Genomic DNA, 12832 nt, shown 5'->3' on the forward strand with positions numbered 1-12832 from the left:
AAGATGAAGCCACACTCAGGTTGGAGGAACAACACCTTATATTCCGTCTGGGTAGCCTCCAACCTGATGGCATGAACATTGACTTCTCTAACTTCAGTTAATGCCCCACCTGTGCTTTGTACCCCATCCCTTATTTATTATTTATTATCATTATTATTTTTCCCCATTTTTTCTCTCCCTTTTTTCTCCCTCTGTCCCTCTCACTATAGTGGGTTCACCTCCCCTTTCTTTTTCCCTAGGCCTCCTGTCCCATGACCCCCCCCCTTCTCCAACTCTGTATACCGTTTGCCAATTAACTGTCCAGCTCTTGGCCCCATTCCTCCCCCTCCCCCTCCCACTTTCCAATCTCTGACTATCTCTTCTTTAAATTAGTCCTGACGAAGGGTCTCGACCCGAAACGTCGACTGTACCTCTTCCTAGAGATGCTGCCTGGCCTGCTGTGTTCACCAGAATTTTTGTGTGTGTTCCTTGGTTAATGTGGCCGCCAGGGATGGAGTGAGACACTGACTTACAATGGTCACAGTCGCACACAGAATCTATGGCGAAGGAACATGCGGTGCCCGTGGATACAATCCCGGGATTGAGTGTGTTATTGATTGTAATAACAGTATTTTAATTTGTGTTTTATATAGTCTTGGGTATTTCATGTATGTTTTAATTCTAATAATTTTGTCATTGAATAAACTAATGTATATATCTCAGATATTCACACATACACATATACATGTGGGTTTTGGGGAGGAGGGGTGAGGGGTTTGGGAGGAAGAGGAGTGACGGGACGAGGAGTGGACTGATGAGACGGTGACCGTGGCGAAGTCATTGACTCAATAGGGGACGAAAAGGGGAGGCGAAAGTTCCTGTCACAAACTGGTGGTGACGTGGATAAGATAGAGTCGGGGTGAGGAGGAATGAAACGACAGGAAGGGAGCGGGAGTGATCTGACCAGGAAGGAGGGAAAGTAATGGGACGAGGTGGGAGGGGATCTGATGGGACGGGAAGGGAGGGGAAGTTGCAGGACCAGGAAAGAGGGGTCTGAAAGGAGAGGGTGGGCAGGAACAGGATGGGGCGTGTGGGGGAAGGGTGGGTGATTTCGATCCTTCACAAATAAGACAGACGGCAAGAAGGAGAGCGCGGACAGGGGAAATGGGGAGCGAGAGGTCGAGACGCGATCTGGGCTGATGGGACGGAGAGTTGAGTGTCTGAACGGAGGGAGAGGGGAGAGACTCACTCAACGAGAGAGGGAAGGGATCGGGTGAAGGAGCGAAATTTCCCATCGGACAACGTTCACCACCCAGGATGTGTTGGATGGCAGGAGAAAGGACAAGGGGACGGAGAGGGGAGGGTGTCAGGAGTGATGGAGTGAGTAGTGGAGAGACTCACAGGGTAACTGAAAGAGAGGGCGATGAGGAGTTGAGATTGAATAAACAGGGAGGGAAGTGAGTGGGAGGTGAGGAAAAGGGTGTGACTATTTCTACGATGCTGGGAGAGCGGTTTCAATGATAACCATCACAAAATGGCCACCAGCCAGGGTGAGACGGGCGGTGATAGAGGGGACAGAGAGCGGAGTGTGTCAGGAGTGACCGGATGCCGCGGGTGGGACAGGGCGACTCGTAACAAGGGAGCTTGAACTGGGGGGTTCCCACGGGGAGGAATGTGACCACGGGAATGTTACCCACCAACCCCCACCCCCAACTCCGTCTCCAAAATCCGGCCTTGATTTTCCTTTCAGGCCGCTCGGCCCGAATCCTTTGGGCTGTCCCGTGGAGCGGGGAACGTGTCGTCACTGGGGCCCGTCAGAGGCCGGAGTGGGCGCCGGTTCGCTGGAGAAGGTGGAGGCGAGGTCCGGCGGTGCGAGCTGGTTAGCGTGGATCACCATCATTCTCTGTGGGTGGGGGAGAGGGAGGGATCAGATTGAGGAGGGGACGGAAGAAAGAGAAGGTGAGGAGAGGAGACGGGATCCACTACCCACTCCCACAGCCTCTCTCTCCCTCCGTCCCTCTCTCCACCCCCTCTGTCCCTCCATCTCTTCCTCCCACCTCTCTCTCCCCCTCCCTATCCTCCTCTCCCCACCCCTTTCATTCCCTTTCTGCCCCCATCTCTCTCTCTTGCTCCCTCCCATCTCTCCCCACCCTCTTTCCATCTCCCCCCATCTCTCCCACCCATGTCCCATCCCCCGCCGCCCACACCCCCCCGGTGCACAGGAAGATCCCACTCACCACCGGAGGCCGCACGGCGCAGCACTCGAGGTTCCTGCAGTTGACGATGGCCGTGAGGACGGACATCACCAGGGAGACCAGGCAGTTCACCAGCAAAATCACCGTCACCCCGCTCACAGACCTCTGCCAGAGGGAGAGAGGGAGACATGGGGTGAGAGAGGGAGAGAGAAGGGCTCGGGCCGGGGAAGAGAGAGACAGAAGAGGGGGGAGAGAGGGTAGGGTCGGGAGCGGGAGTTTGGGGTAGGCGGAGGTGGGAGACCCAGACGGGGAGGAAGAGACTGGGGGGCGATGGGTGAGGAAGAGAGGGGGTGGGTGGGAGAGAGATGGGGAGAAAGAGGAGAGGTGGCACAGAACAGTTGATAAAGGGAGATTCAGACGGGGGGGAGAGAGTGGTGGAAGTCAGAGGGTAGAGAGAGGTGGGAGGGAAATGTGAGAGGCTGGAGATGAGAGAGGTCGGACAGGGAGGGAGAGAAAGGTGCAGAACAGAGGGAGGAGAGACGGAGAGGGGATGAGGGACAGAGAGGGGTGAACGAGGCAGAGGGGAGAGAGGGGGTGAGAGACGGAAAGGGGGAAAGGGGGGTGAAAGACAAAGTTGAGCAGAGAGGAGAGATAGAGTGTGGGAGAGTTGAGAGTGTGAGAGAGAAGAGGGGTAGTTCCGAGGGAGGGGTGAGAGGGGAAGAGATAGTGAGGGGGGGAGTGAAGAGGGAGAGATGGCCGGTAAGAAGGAGGAGGGGAAGAGTTGTTTGGGTATGGGGGTAAAGTCGGGGGAGAGGGAAGGAGCGCGTTGGGTGGGGAGAGAGGGGGAGTGTGGGAGAGGGAGATGTGTTTACAAGTGTTGGGGGGAGTGGAGAGAAATCTCTGGTAACTCCTGTCTCGGGAATGTAGCTTTCTCTTCACGGAACACATCAGGTTTCGGGTGACGGTTCCCTGAAAGTGGGGAGACGGAGAGGGGGTGACAGGGGTGACAGGTTTTGGGTGACGGAGAGGGGGTGACAGTGGTGATGGAACACACCAGGTTTCGGGTGACGGTTCCTTGAAAGTGGGGTGACGGGGAGACGGGGCGGTGAAGGCGGCGTTCGGCATCCCCGCCATCGTCGGATCGGACACCGGGAACAGGAGACCGGAGATCCTGGGGATTTACGGGGATGTCGCCGGGACTGGAGGGACTGAGTTACGGAGAGAGGTCGGGCGGGTTGGGAATTTATTCCCGGGAGTGTCGGGGTGACCTGACAGGGGTGTGTAAAACCACCAGGGGCACAGACAGGGTGAACGAACACAGACATTTCCCCAGGGTCGGGGAATCGAGATCCAGAGGGCGCAGGTTTTAGAGATTTAATAGGGGACTCTGAGGGCAAACTGTTTCACCCAGAGGGTGGCCCGTCTGTGGAAGGAGCTGCCGGGGGAGGGGACGCTACAACCGAGGGGAGGGGGGGTTCTGAGGGAGCTTGGCGTGGAGGGAGGGAGCGCTACCGGGAGGGAGGAAAGCGTCGCGGGAGAGGGGAAGGCCGAGTGGAGATCTCCGGGGGTTGACGGGGGCTGAGGGCTGGTTCGCCAGTGTGTTGGGTGTGCGGGGGGGGGGGGTGCGGAACACTCACCATCCGGCACCCGGTGTAGCAGTACCCGATGCAGGGGAAGACCCGGACGGTCAGCGAGTACAGGATGACGGCGGGAGTGCAGGCGAGAGCGCAGATCACATTCGCGACCAGGCAGGCGATGGTCTGTCGCAGAGAGAGAGAGAGAGAGAGAGAGAGAGAGAGGGAGAGAGAGAGAGAGAGAGATAGACTGAAAACGACAGAGAGAAGGGGGTGGGGAGGGACAGTGATGGGACAGAGAGAGATAACGGACGGGGGGGGGGGATGGACGGAGAGAGAGAGAGAGACTGGAAAGGAGGAGAGCGGCGAGAGGAAGGCAGGAAAACGAAAGGAAGAGCGGATGGGAACAAGGGAGAGAGAGAGAGAGAGAGAGAGAAATTGGAAGGGAGAGGGGGAGAAAGGTGAAAATGGAGAGGAATGAGAGAGTGTGAATGAAGGGAGGAGGGACAGAGAGGGATAAAACCTGAGAGGGGGGAGAGAGAGGTGGAGGGATGAGAGAGGGGAGGGAGGGGGGATGGGATGAAGGGGGGGATGGGATGAGAGGGGGATGCGATAAGGTGGGAGGGGGGATGGGATAAGGGGGAGGGGGGATGGGATGAGGGGGGGGGATGGGATCTTAAAACTATGCCCTCCCCTCGTATTAGCCATTTCAGCCCAGAGAAAAAGATTCTGGTTATCAATATGATCAATGTCTCTCATCACCTTACACACCTGGATCAGGTCACAGAAAATACGTAACAGAAAATGGAAAGTTGTAAGACAAAACGGTTTTGTCAAGGGAATTTTTTGAGAGCTGCAACGGAACTGGTCTATCGGAATGTGTAAGAACTTCGGGTAATTAGAAGTCTACAGCCTAGAGAATAGAAGATGATATTTGTCTGGAAAAGTACTGAGATCTTGAAAGGTATAAATCGGGCATTTTTTTTTCTTCTGTAGTTCGGCAAGGTCTCTTATGCTGGGTTACAACATAAGATTTGAAGATAGAGACAAGGACATGGAGAGAGAGGAAAAAATACCGTTGGCATCTGCGTTTCTATGCAGCACTGTGTTGTATAGAGTTGCACAGTGATTGTGACACATATGTTTCGACTGTACCTCTTCCTAGAGATGCTGCCTGGCCTGCTGCGTTCACCAGCAACTTTGATGTGTGTTGCTTGATATTCCAGCATCTGCAGATTTTTCGTGTTTGCACAGTGATTGGTTGGGAATATTGTTTTGTCTCTTTTTTATATGTATCGTTATTTTTTAGCTTATTCATAATATGAATCCGCTGAAGCAATATCTTTTAACCTGTACTACGTGTACCGTGCCTGCTTTGCGGCACCTTTGCTGCTGAAACAAAAATGCACAAGGGACGAATTTTAAAATATTTTCGTCACGCATTGGTCTAGTCGGCAGGGTTGACCACAATGTTCCAGAAATAGCATGACGTAACCGAAGGGAAGACTGAGTTTAACGTAGTGGAGTGGACGGACAGCAGTCATGGATTGGGAGAACCGGCCAACATATTGCCCGTAAGTTGCCTTCCCGTGAGTTAAAGTGCAGTAATATCAATATCAGGGTATAGTCTCCACTGTGTTAAATAATAATCGGTTTTCTGATCAGGAGACGAGCAAGGATACGGCCTTATTGGACATGCTGTTGAAAATTAATTACAACAGGTATCAGAAGCAGAGCACCGACTGGCTACCCTCACCTCGAAAGTGAGGGCACTAGACCAGCGAAACACCACCTTGACACAATCTGTAAAATAAGCCCTCGAAGGGCTTGACAGAGGTAACAAAATACAGCAAACCGCTCGGACAGCATATTGATGAAACTCCTCTGCTCCCTCGTCAGGGCCTCCATGTCCATCTGCAACTGCAGTCCGCCGTTTAAGGTCAACAACTCGACATCTGACCAGAAAAACGCCTTATGCCTTGTTTGGCTCCTCATTTACTTGGATTGTCATTTCAGAGAGCGATACATTTGCACCACGAGATGCCCCTGTTCGTAAATGATACAACTGTTTACCGCAGGCCTTCAATTAATATTAGAACTCCCAAGTGCAATACCTCACCTCCTAACCTAATTTAAATCCATCTGCCATTTCTCTGCCCATAGCTGCAGGTAACGCGCTACATAACCGGGGTGTACGGGGTTTCAGGGAGGAGCAGCCCCTCTGGTGCGAAGACCTGTCCGACCTTACGGGGCAAGTTTTCCACTTTTGGTCCCAACCAGGTTCAGATAAGGACGAACTTCGGTGTTCTGATCTGTATATTGTGGAATCTGTGGAAGGTTCAGGACGCTGTGTAATTTACCCAATTTATCCCGCACGTTGGAAACGGTTTCTCGGCTGCACAAACTCACTAAGCCCGGTGCAGCTTAACACGCTCATTGCTTCTTGCACTGATTGCTTCTTACATTCGTTGCTTCTTGGTAATATTTCGTCATTGTTGCTGATGATACCAAGCACTGTAGAATATGGCAGTGCAGACGTCATTCAACAATTTGGAGAGCAGCGGTCTGAGTACAAACCCCTGAGTGGGTTTGGAGAGGGGTGATCAGCTCTCAGCGTAATGGAGCTTGTGATGTTTCTGCCAACACGGACTGGGTGGGGCTTTCGGTCAAGAAGTTTAAGCTCCAGTTACAGAGAGGAGTGTTGAATCTCAGCGAGGGTAGTTCACCCACCAGCCTTTGAGGGATGATCGTGTTAACGCCGAGCTGAGACATGTGAACAACATCCTAGCGTACGAGGCATCGTCTTCTCGGTGTGACGAATTGGGTAGAAGGGCAAGATCATGACAGCATCAATGGAACCGTTTGAGCGGAAGGCGAACTGGAAATGATCCCATGTAACCGCGCGATATTTTATACGACCCATTACCACCCGCTCAAAGCACAGAATTACTGTTGAATTCAGAGCCACTGGGCGTTATCATTTAGCCCAGTTATCGTTGTTCTCCTGGGCACCGGAATCATGGCGGCTGCCTTGAAGCTTGAAGAGACAGTGGACTCTTTCGGAGAGATATAAAAGTTGTCTGTTAAGTCTTCTCTTTCCTGGGCCACATGGCCCATTGGCCACTAACTGGGTAAATTGTCCGACTCTGCGGATTTGCTTTGTATTTCCCTCGGTAGTGTCCTCCTCACCTCGGCTGCGGCCAGACAGAGTCCCTGTTCCTCTGGACAAAAGGAGGCTTTTCTTTCATTGTTCAATTGGTCAAATCGTGCATTGAAACGTGCATTCAGCCTACCAGAAATGGAGGCGACGCAGTTATTGACCTGTAGGGTTCATGGGTAATCTGTTCTGGTGTGTGTACCTTGTCACGTGCTCCGCGTGGCCCTGGTGTCACAGAGGAGTCTGCGCATTTTCTGTGCGCACTTCCGCATCTCCTCCCTGTTGCACGCTATCCGCTCTCATGCTTTCTGCAGGTTTGTTACATGGGAACATGAATGTTTAAGGGCAGAGAGATCTGAGAAGGACAGAATTAGCTGGAACAGAGAAGCAGGACATGCTGGCAATTTCTCTGAGCAGTGGAGACAGGATCAAATAGAGTAGTTGCTGGAAATAGCGAATGCTTGCAGGAATGTGAAAATCACGGCAGTCCCGATGATTCGTATTTAAGTACTTCTGGACAGATATTAGAATCTCAGCGGTACACTTTCACTGGCTTTTTATTCTACTTGGGAGCAACGAAATAACCTCGCGCATAAAACAAAAAAAAAAGAAAAAGAAGCACATCCGAAGTTGCTGTTGTTGAGAGAAATTGCGTTTAACACCATCATCCTCTCAGTACGAATCAACAAGCTTCAGACTTGGGCTCTGCACGTCTCTCTGCAACTAGATCCTTAGTTTCCTTAGCGGGAGAACACAGTCAATGCAGATCAGTACAAACGTTCTTCCTCGCTGAGACTTAACCCAAGCACACCAGAACGATGTGTGTTCAGTCGAATGCTGCACAATCTGTCATGTCTGTGTATGTGTATCTAAACATAGCCACAACATCTGTTGATATATTCGCATGTGCTTATGTACTTTTATTGGTAGAATCACAGCTGACGGCGAAAATTGCAAATACTTGTAAAATGTCATAAACCTATATGTATGTGTACATCCCGTGAGCCCTTTTCCCGCTCCCATTTTACCGCAGCTCTGCAGACTCTGCGGGTTTGTTTCCGAGGCCCCGCCCCCAGCTCTGGTGACGTATCAACTACAGTCCCGGCTTTCCTTCAGTTCTGTGTGGAAGCAGGTCGGCGGCGGCGGATCGTCTGCGGGGTCGGGATTGGGAGAGGACCATTACCCCAAGGGTCGGGAATCCGGGAAAGGATCCATTCTCCGACCGTGAAGGCATCAAGTTCTCATTGGTGAGTATTGAAACTGGTCTCAGCGTGCTCGCCTGTTATCGGGTAGTGATTCCCATTCACTTCTCCGTTCTGGCGGCCTCTCCACGCTTGCTGGTGAGAACATACCGGGGTCGGCCCGCGAAGTCGGACTTTCACACCGAGCCGCATGAGGTGAGCCGCCGCTCAACCCCTATTGCTCTGGTCCTAGCAGCGGAATCAGGTGGTGATGCCGGGATTAAACCCATCCGTTGTGATATATTCCGGAAATTTTACTTCAGGAATGTGAAAATCACGGCAGTCCCGATGATTCGTATTTAAGTACTTCTGGACAGATATTAGAATCTCAGCGGTACACTTTCACTGGCTTTTTATTCTACTTGGGAGCAACGAAATAACCTCGCGCATAAAACAAAAAAAAAAGAAAAAGAAGCACATCCGAAGTTGCTGTTGTTGAGAGAAATTGCGTTTAACACCATCATCCTCTCAGTACGAATCAACAAGCTTCAGACTTGGGCTCTGCACGTCTCTCTGCAACTAGATCCTTAGTTTCCTTAGCGGGAGAACACAGTCCATTACTCGCCTCGGTATCGGATCCAACGTTCATATGGATCGATAACTCTTTCACTTAGTTACAGGGCTTAGGAAGCGTCCCTTCGGCTTGTTGTGTTTTTGCTGTCAGTGTTGCTTAAGCAGAGTAATTGCACCTTCGGGACACTGTTCCACGTATACGTTTCACCTTTATCCCGTTCAGACAAGACAGTGAGATCGAGGTCTGTCGCGACCTTTCGTTGTGGGATGACATCGTTTTGTTTTTGTTGTTGAATCCTTTCCACTGTTACGACATGCCGAATCGCAGCCAATATCTATAACCCAAATAATAAGGGAAATAAGCCTTTTCCATTTTTCTGGGTTTCTGAATAATTTGTAAACTTCAGTTAAACATCACTTCAGAATCCGTTTATTATTATCATGTACGGAGATACAGTCAAAATCCTGTCTTAAATACTATTCATTCAGATCAACACATTACAACAGTTCTTCGAGGCAATAATAGGGTATTATAAAGCACTTTTGCTGCAGAGAAAGTGCAGTGTAGTTCGGCATACGGTGCAAGATCAAATGGAGTTATATTCTGAAGTCAGGAGACTACCTTGTCGTAGTGGGATCAATTCAGTTTGCTTCTAACAGCAGCGTGGAAGCGGTCCCTGAGATCTGGTCGATATGTTTTCCATGTTTTCAAGTCTTCAATGTGGGTGAAAGGCGAGAATGCCCAGGGTTATAAGGATCTTAGATAATGCTGTCTGCTTTATCGATGCCAAAGGAAGTGCACGCACAGTTCAGGGAGGGGAGTCTGGCTTCTGCCATGTCCTCAGCTGTGCCCACAGCTTTCTACAGTTTCTAGTAGTCAAGTGTAGAGCAGTAGCCATATGAAGTCGTTATGTATCCCGATGGGATACTTTTTATGGGGTGTTAATAAGGTTTGAGGAGGGGTAAAAAGGATAAGCCAAAGTTATTGTTATTTGATCTACAAACGTAGTTTTGTCATTTTCGTGTTTTTATATCGTATTATGAGCTACTATTTAGTATCTGTGTATTGCTGAATGACCACCAGTGATTGTCCTTGATCCCTCACACACGTTGTTTCATCTCCTCACTCATACACATCTTGTGCAAATTCTATCCAGCCCGTGACTACCTTCCTCAATGTCATATCAGCAATGACTCCTCTATCCTTTCTCTTACCTTGCACCGTTTATCTCGTTGAGCTTCCCAGGAATCGTTTTTTGTTAGCTGGAACTACCAGAGGTTTAATTGAATGCCGCACCTGGTAGGGTAAGAGCTACAAGCTACAAGCCCAGGGTATGACAGAAAACATTCCAGCATGGGTAAAGCAGTAGTTGATAGGCAGGAGACAAGGAGTGGGAATAAAGCGAGCCTTTACTCTTTGGCTGCGGGTGACAAGTTGTGTTTTGCAAGGGTCTGAGACAGGACCGATTCTTTTTAGCTTGTATGTCAATGATCTGGATGATTGGATTGAAGATTGTTGCAATGTTTGCAGACGATATGGAGAGAAGTGGAGGGGCAGGTATTTTTGAGGATGTAGAGAGGTTACAGAAGGACTTAAGAAGATTAGCAGAATTCGCAATGACGTGACGAGTGAAATATAGTGTCGGGAAGGGCATGGTCATGCACTCTGGTAGAAGAAATGAAATGGTTTCCTTTTTTTTTAAATGGAGAGAAAATACAAATAACTGAGACGCAAAGGGGAACTTGAAAGACCTTGTACAGCATTCCCTAAAGGTTAATTTGCAGATTGGGTCTGTGGTGAGGAAGACAAATGCAATGTTAACACTCATTTCAAGAGGACTTGAATATAAAAGCAAGAATATAACGTTGAGACTTCATAAAGCACTGGCGGGGCCTCACTTGGAGTATTACGAACAGTTTTGGGCGGCTTATCTTATATTGGATGTGCTGAAACAGGAGGTGGTTCAAAGGAGGTTCACAAAAATGATCCAGGATTCAGCGGCTTGTTAAATGCGGAGCGTTTGATGACTCTGGGCCAATATTCACTGGAACCCAGAAGACTGAGGGGTGACCTAAGGAAAAACATATCGAGTGATAGATTGGCTGCGGACAGGACGCTTCCTCTGCCGGAGTAGACTAAGGCCTGACGTCACAGCTTCAGAATGGAGGGACGCCCTGTTAGAACGGGGATGAGCCGGAATCTCTTTAGCGAGAGAGTGGTGAATCTGTGGCACCCTTTGCCGTAGGCAGCTGCGGGGGCCGTTTATATGAATATTTGAAATAGTGATCGAAGGATTCTTCATTGGCCAGGGATTAAATGGAGGAAGGTAGAAGATTGGGGCTGAAGAAAAATTGATCAGCTGGGAGTAAATGGTAGGAGCAGACTAGATGTTCCAAATGGCCTAAATCTGCTCCTATATCGATGCTCTTACAGTGTAAAAGCAACTATTACTGTTCTAGAGATTTACTTTTACAAAATTGCTGCAGCGTTATTATTTGTCCCAACGACCCTCGCAGCATGTGAGATTATTTGTTATTTCCATTTAGGGTTATTTTCGGTTCATTATCTTGAATATGTTTCTTGCATTTGTAGCTTTTCAAAACATTGTTTTGAAATGGACTTCGGTAGAATGCTCAGTTGTGATTTATTCCCCTACAGCGCAGAAACAGGTCTCTCAGCCCATCTAGACCGTTAAGTTTTCTGCTTGGGCCATCCACTTGCACCCAAATCACAGCCCTCAATACTTCTCTCATCGATGTACCCGCGCAAACTGCGCTGAAATGCTGCAAATGAACCTGCATCTACCAGTTCCGCTGGGAGCTGATTCCACATTCGCAACACCTTCTGAATGAAGTAGCTCTGATCTGATTCCCCTTAAATATTTCAATTGTCACCCTAAATTCATGACCTTACCAAAACTAAGGGGAAAATACCTTCATGCATTCACTCTATATAGACCGTTATAATACGGTATACCTCTATCAGGGGCTCCCAACCTGACGACAAAGGACCACTCGATTAATGGAGGGGGACCTTGGCGTAAACAAAAGGTTTTGGAACCCCTATCTAACTTGCTGCACCAATCCCTGAGAAGCGAGATTGTCCAGGGCTGTGAGGTTATGCTGGCTGCTTTGCTGAATCAGCGGGAAGTACAGACAGAGTCCATGCAGGGAGGTTTGTTTCTGTGATATGCTCAGCTCTGTCCACAGTTCTCTGCAGTTCTTCGCAGCCATAGGCAGAGCAGTAGCCAAATGAAGACGTGAAGTATCCTCTTATGGTACCTTGATGAAAGTTGGTGCGGGGCAAAGGTCATAAACCAAAGTTCCTATTATTTCTTCTATCTTCGTCATTTTAGGATCTTTCATGCATTACTATGAACTATTAATTCAGTATCCGTGTATTGCTGGAGGAATAACAGTGATTGCCCTTGATCCCTTTACCCCTTGTTTCCATCTTCTCATTCACTCCCAACTTGTTCAACATCTGTCAAGCCACTGTCATTCCACCTTAATATCAACCATCTTGTTCAACCGCTGTCCAGTCTGTATCCCACCACCTCAATGATCTATATCAACCATCTTGTTCAATCACTGTCCAGTCTGTATCCCACCACCTCCACGATATATATCAACCATCTTGTTCAATCGCTGTCCAGTCTGTATCCCACCACCTCAATGATATATATCAACCATCTTGTTCAATCACTGTCCAGTCTGTATCCCACCACCTCCACGATATATATCAACCATCTTGTTCAATCGCTGTCCAGTCTGTATCCCACCACCTCAATGATCTATATCAACCATCTTGTTCAACCTCTGTCCAGTCTGTATCCCAACACCTCCATGATATATATCAACCATCTTGTTCAATTGCTGTCCAGTCTGTATCCCACCACCTCAATGATATATATCAACCATCTTGTTCAATCTCTGTCCAGTCTGTATCCCACCACCTCAATGATATATATCAACCATCTTGTTCAATCACTGTCCAGTCTGTATCCCAACACCTCAATGATATATATCAACCATCTTGTTCAATCGCTGTCCAGTCTGTATCCCACCACCTCAATGATCTATATCAACCATCTTGTTCAATCACTGTCCAGTCTGTATCCCACCACCTCAATGATCTATATCAACCATCTTGTTCAATCTCTGTCCAGTCTG

At 49.2% G+C, this 12832-nt stretch overlaps 1 protein-coding gene across 1 annotated transcript in view; it reads left to right on the top strand.

The window, feature by feature from the left end:
* Positions 1 to 12832, top strand: part of LOC140207807 (uncharacterized) — a 151856-nt gene that overhangs the window by 101643 nt on the left and 37381 nt on the right. Inside the window, exons 13-15 of the mRNA XM_072276370.1 lie at positions 1730 to 1858; positions 5414 to 5511; positions 8005 to 8152. Coding sequence (XP_072132471.1) covers positions 1730 to 1858; positions 5414 to 5511; positions 8005 to 8152 — 375 coding nt within the window. The remainder of the gene's footprint in view (positions 1 to 1729; positions 1859 to 5413; positions 5512 to 8004; positions 8153 to 12832) is intronic.

The sequence above is a fragment of the Mobula birostris genome, chromosome 13 (genome assembly GCF_030028105.1).
Source record: "Mobula birostris isolate sMobBir1 chromosome 13, sMobBir1.hap1, whole genome shotgun sequence".
NCBI lineage: Eukaryota > Metazoa > Chordata > Chondrichthyes > Myliobatiformes > Myliobatidae > Mobula > Mobula birostris.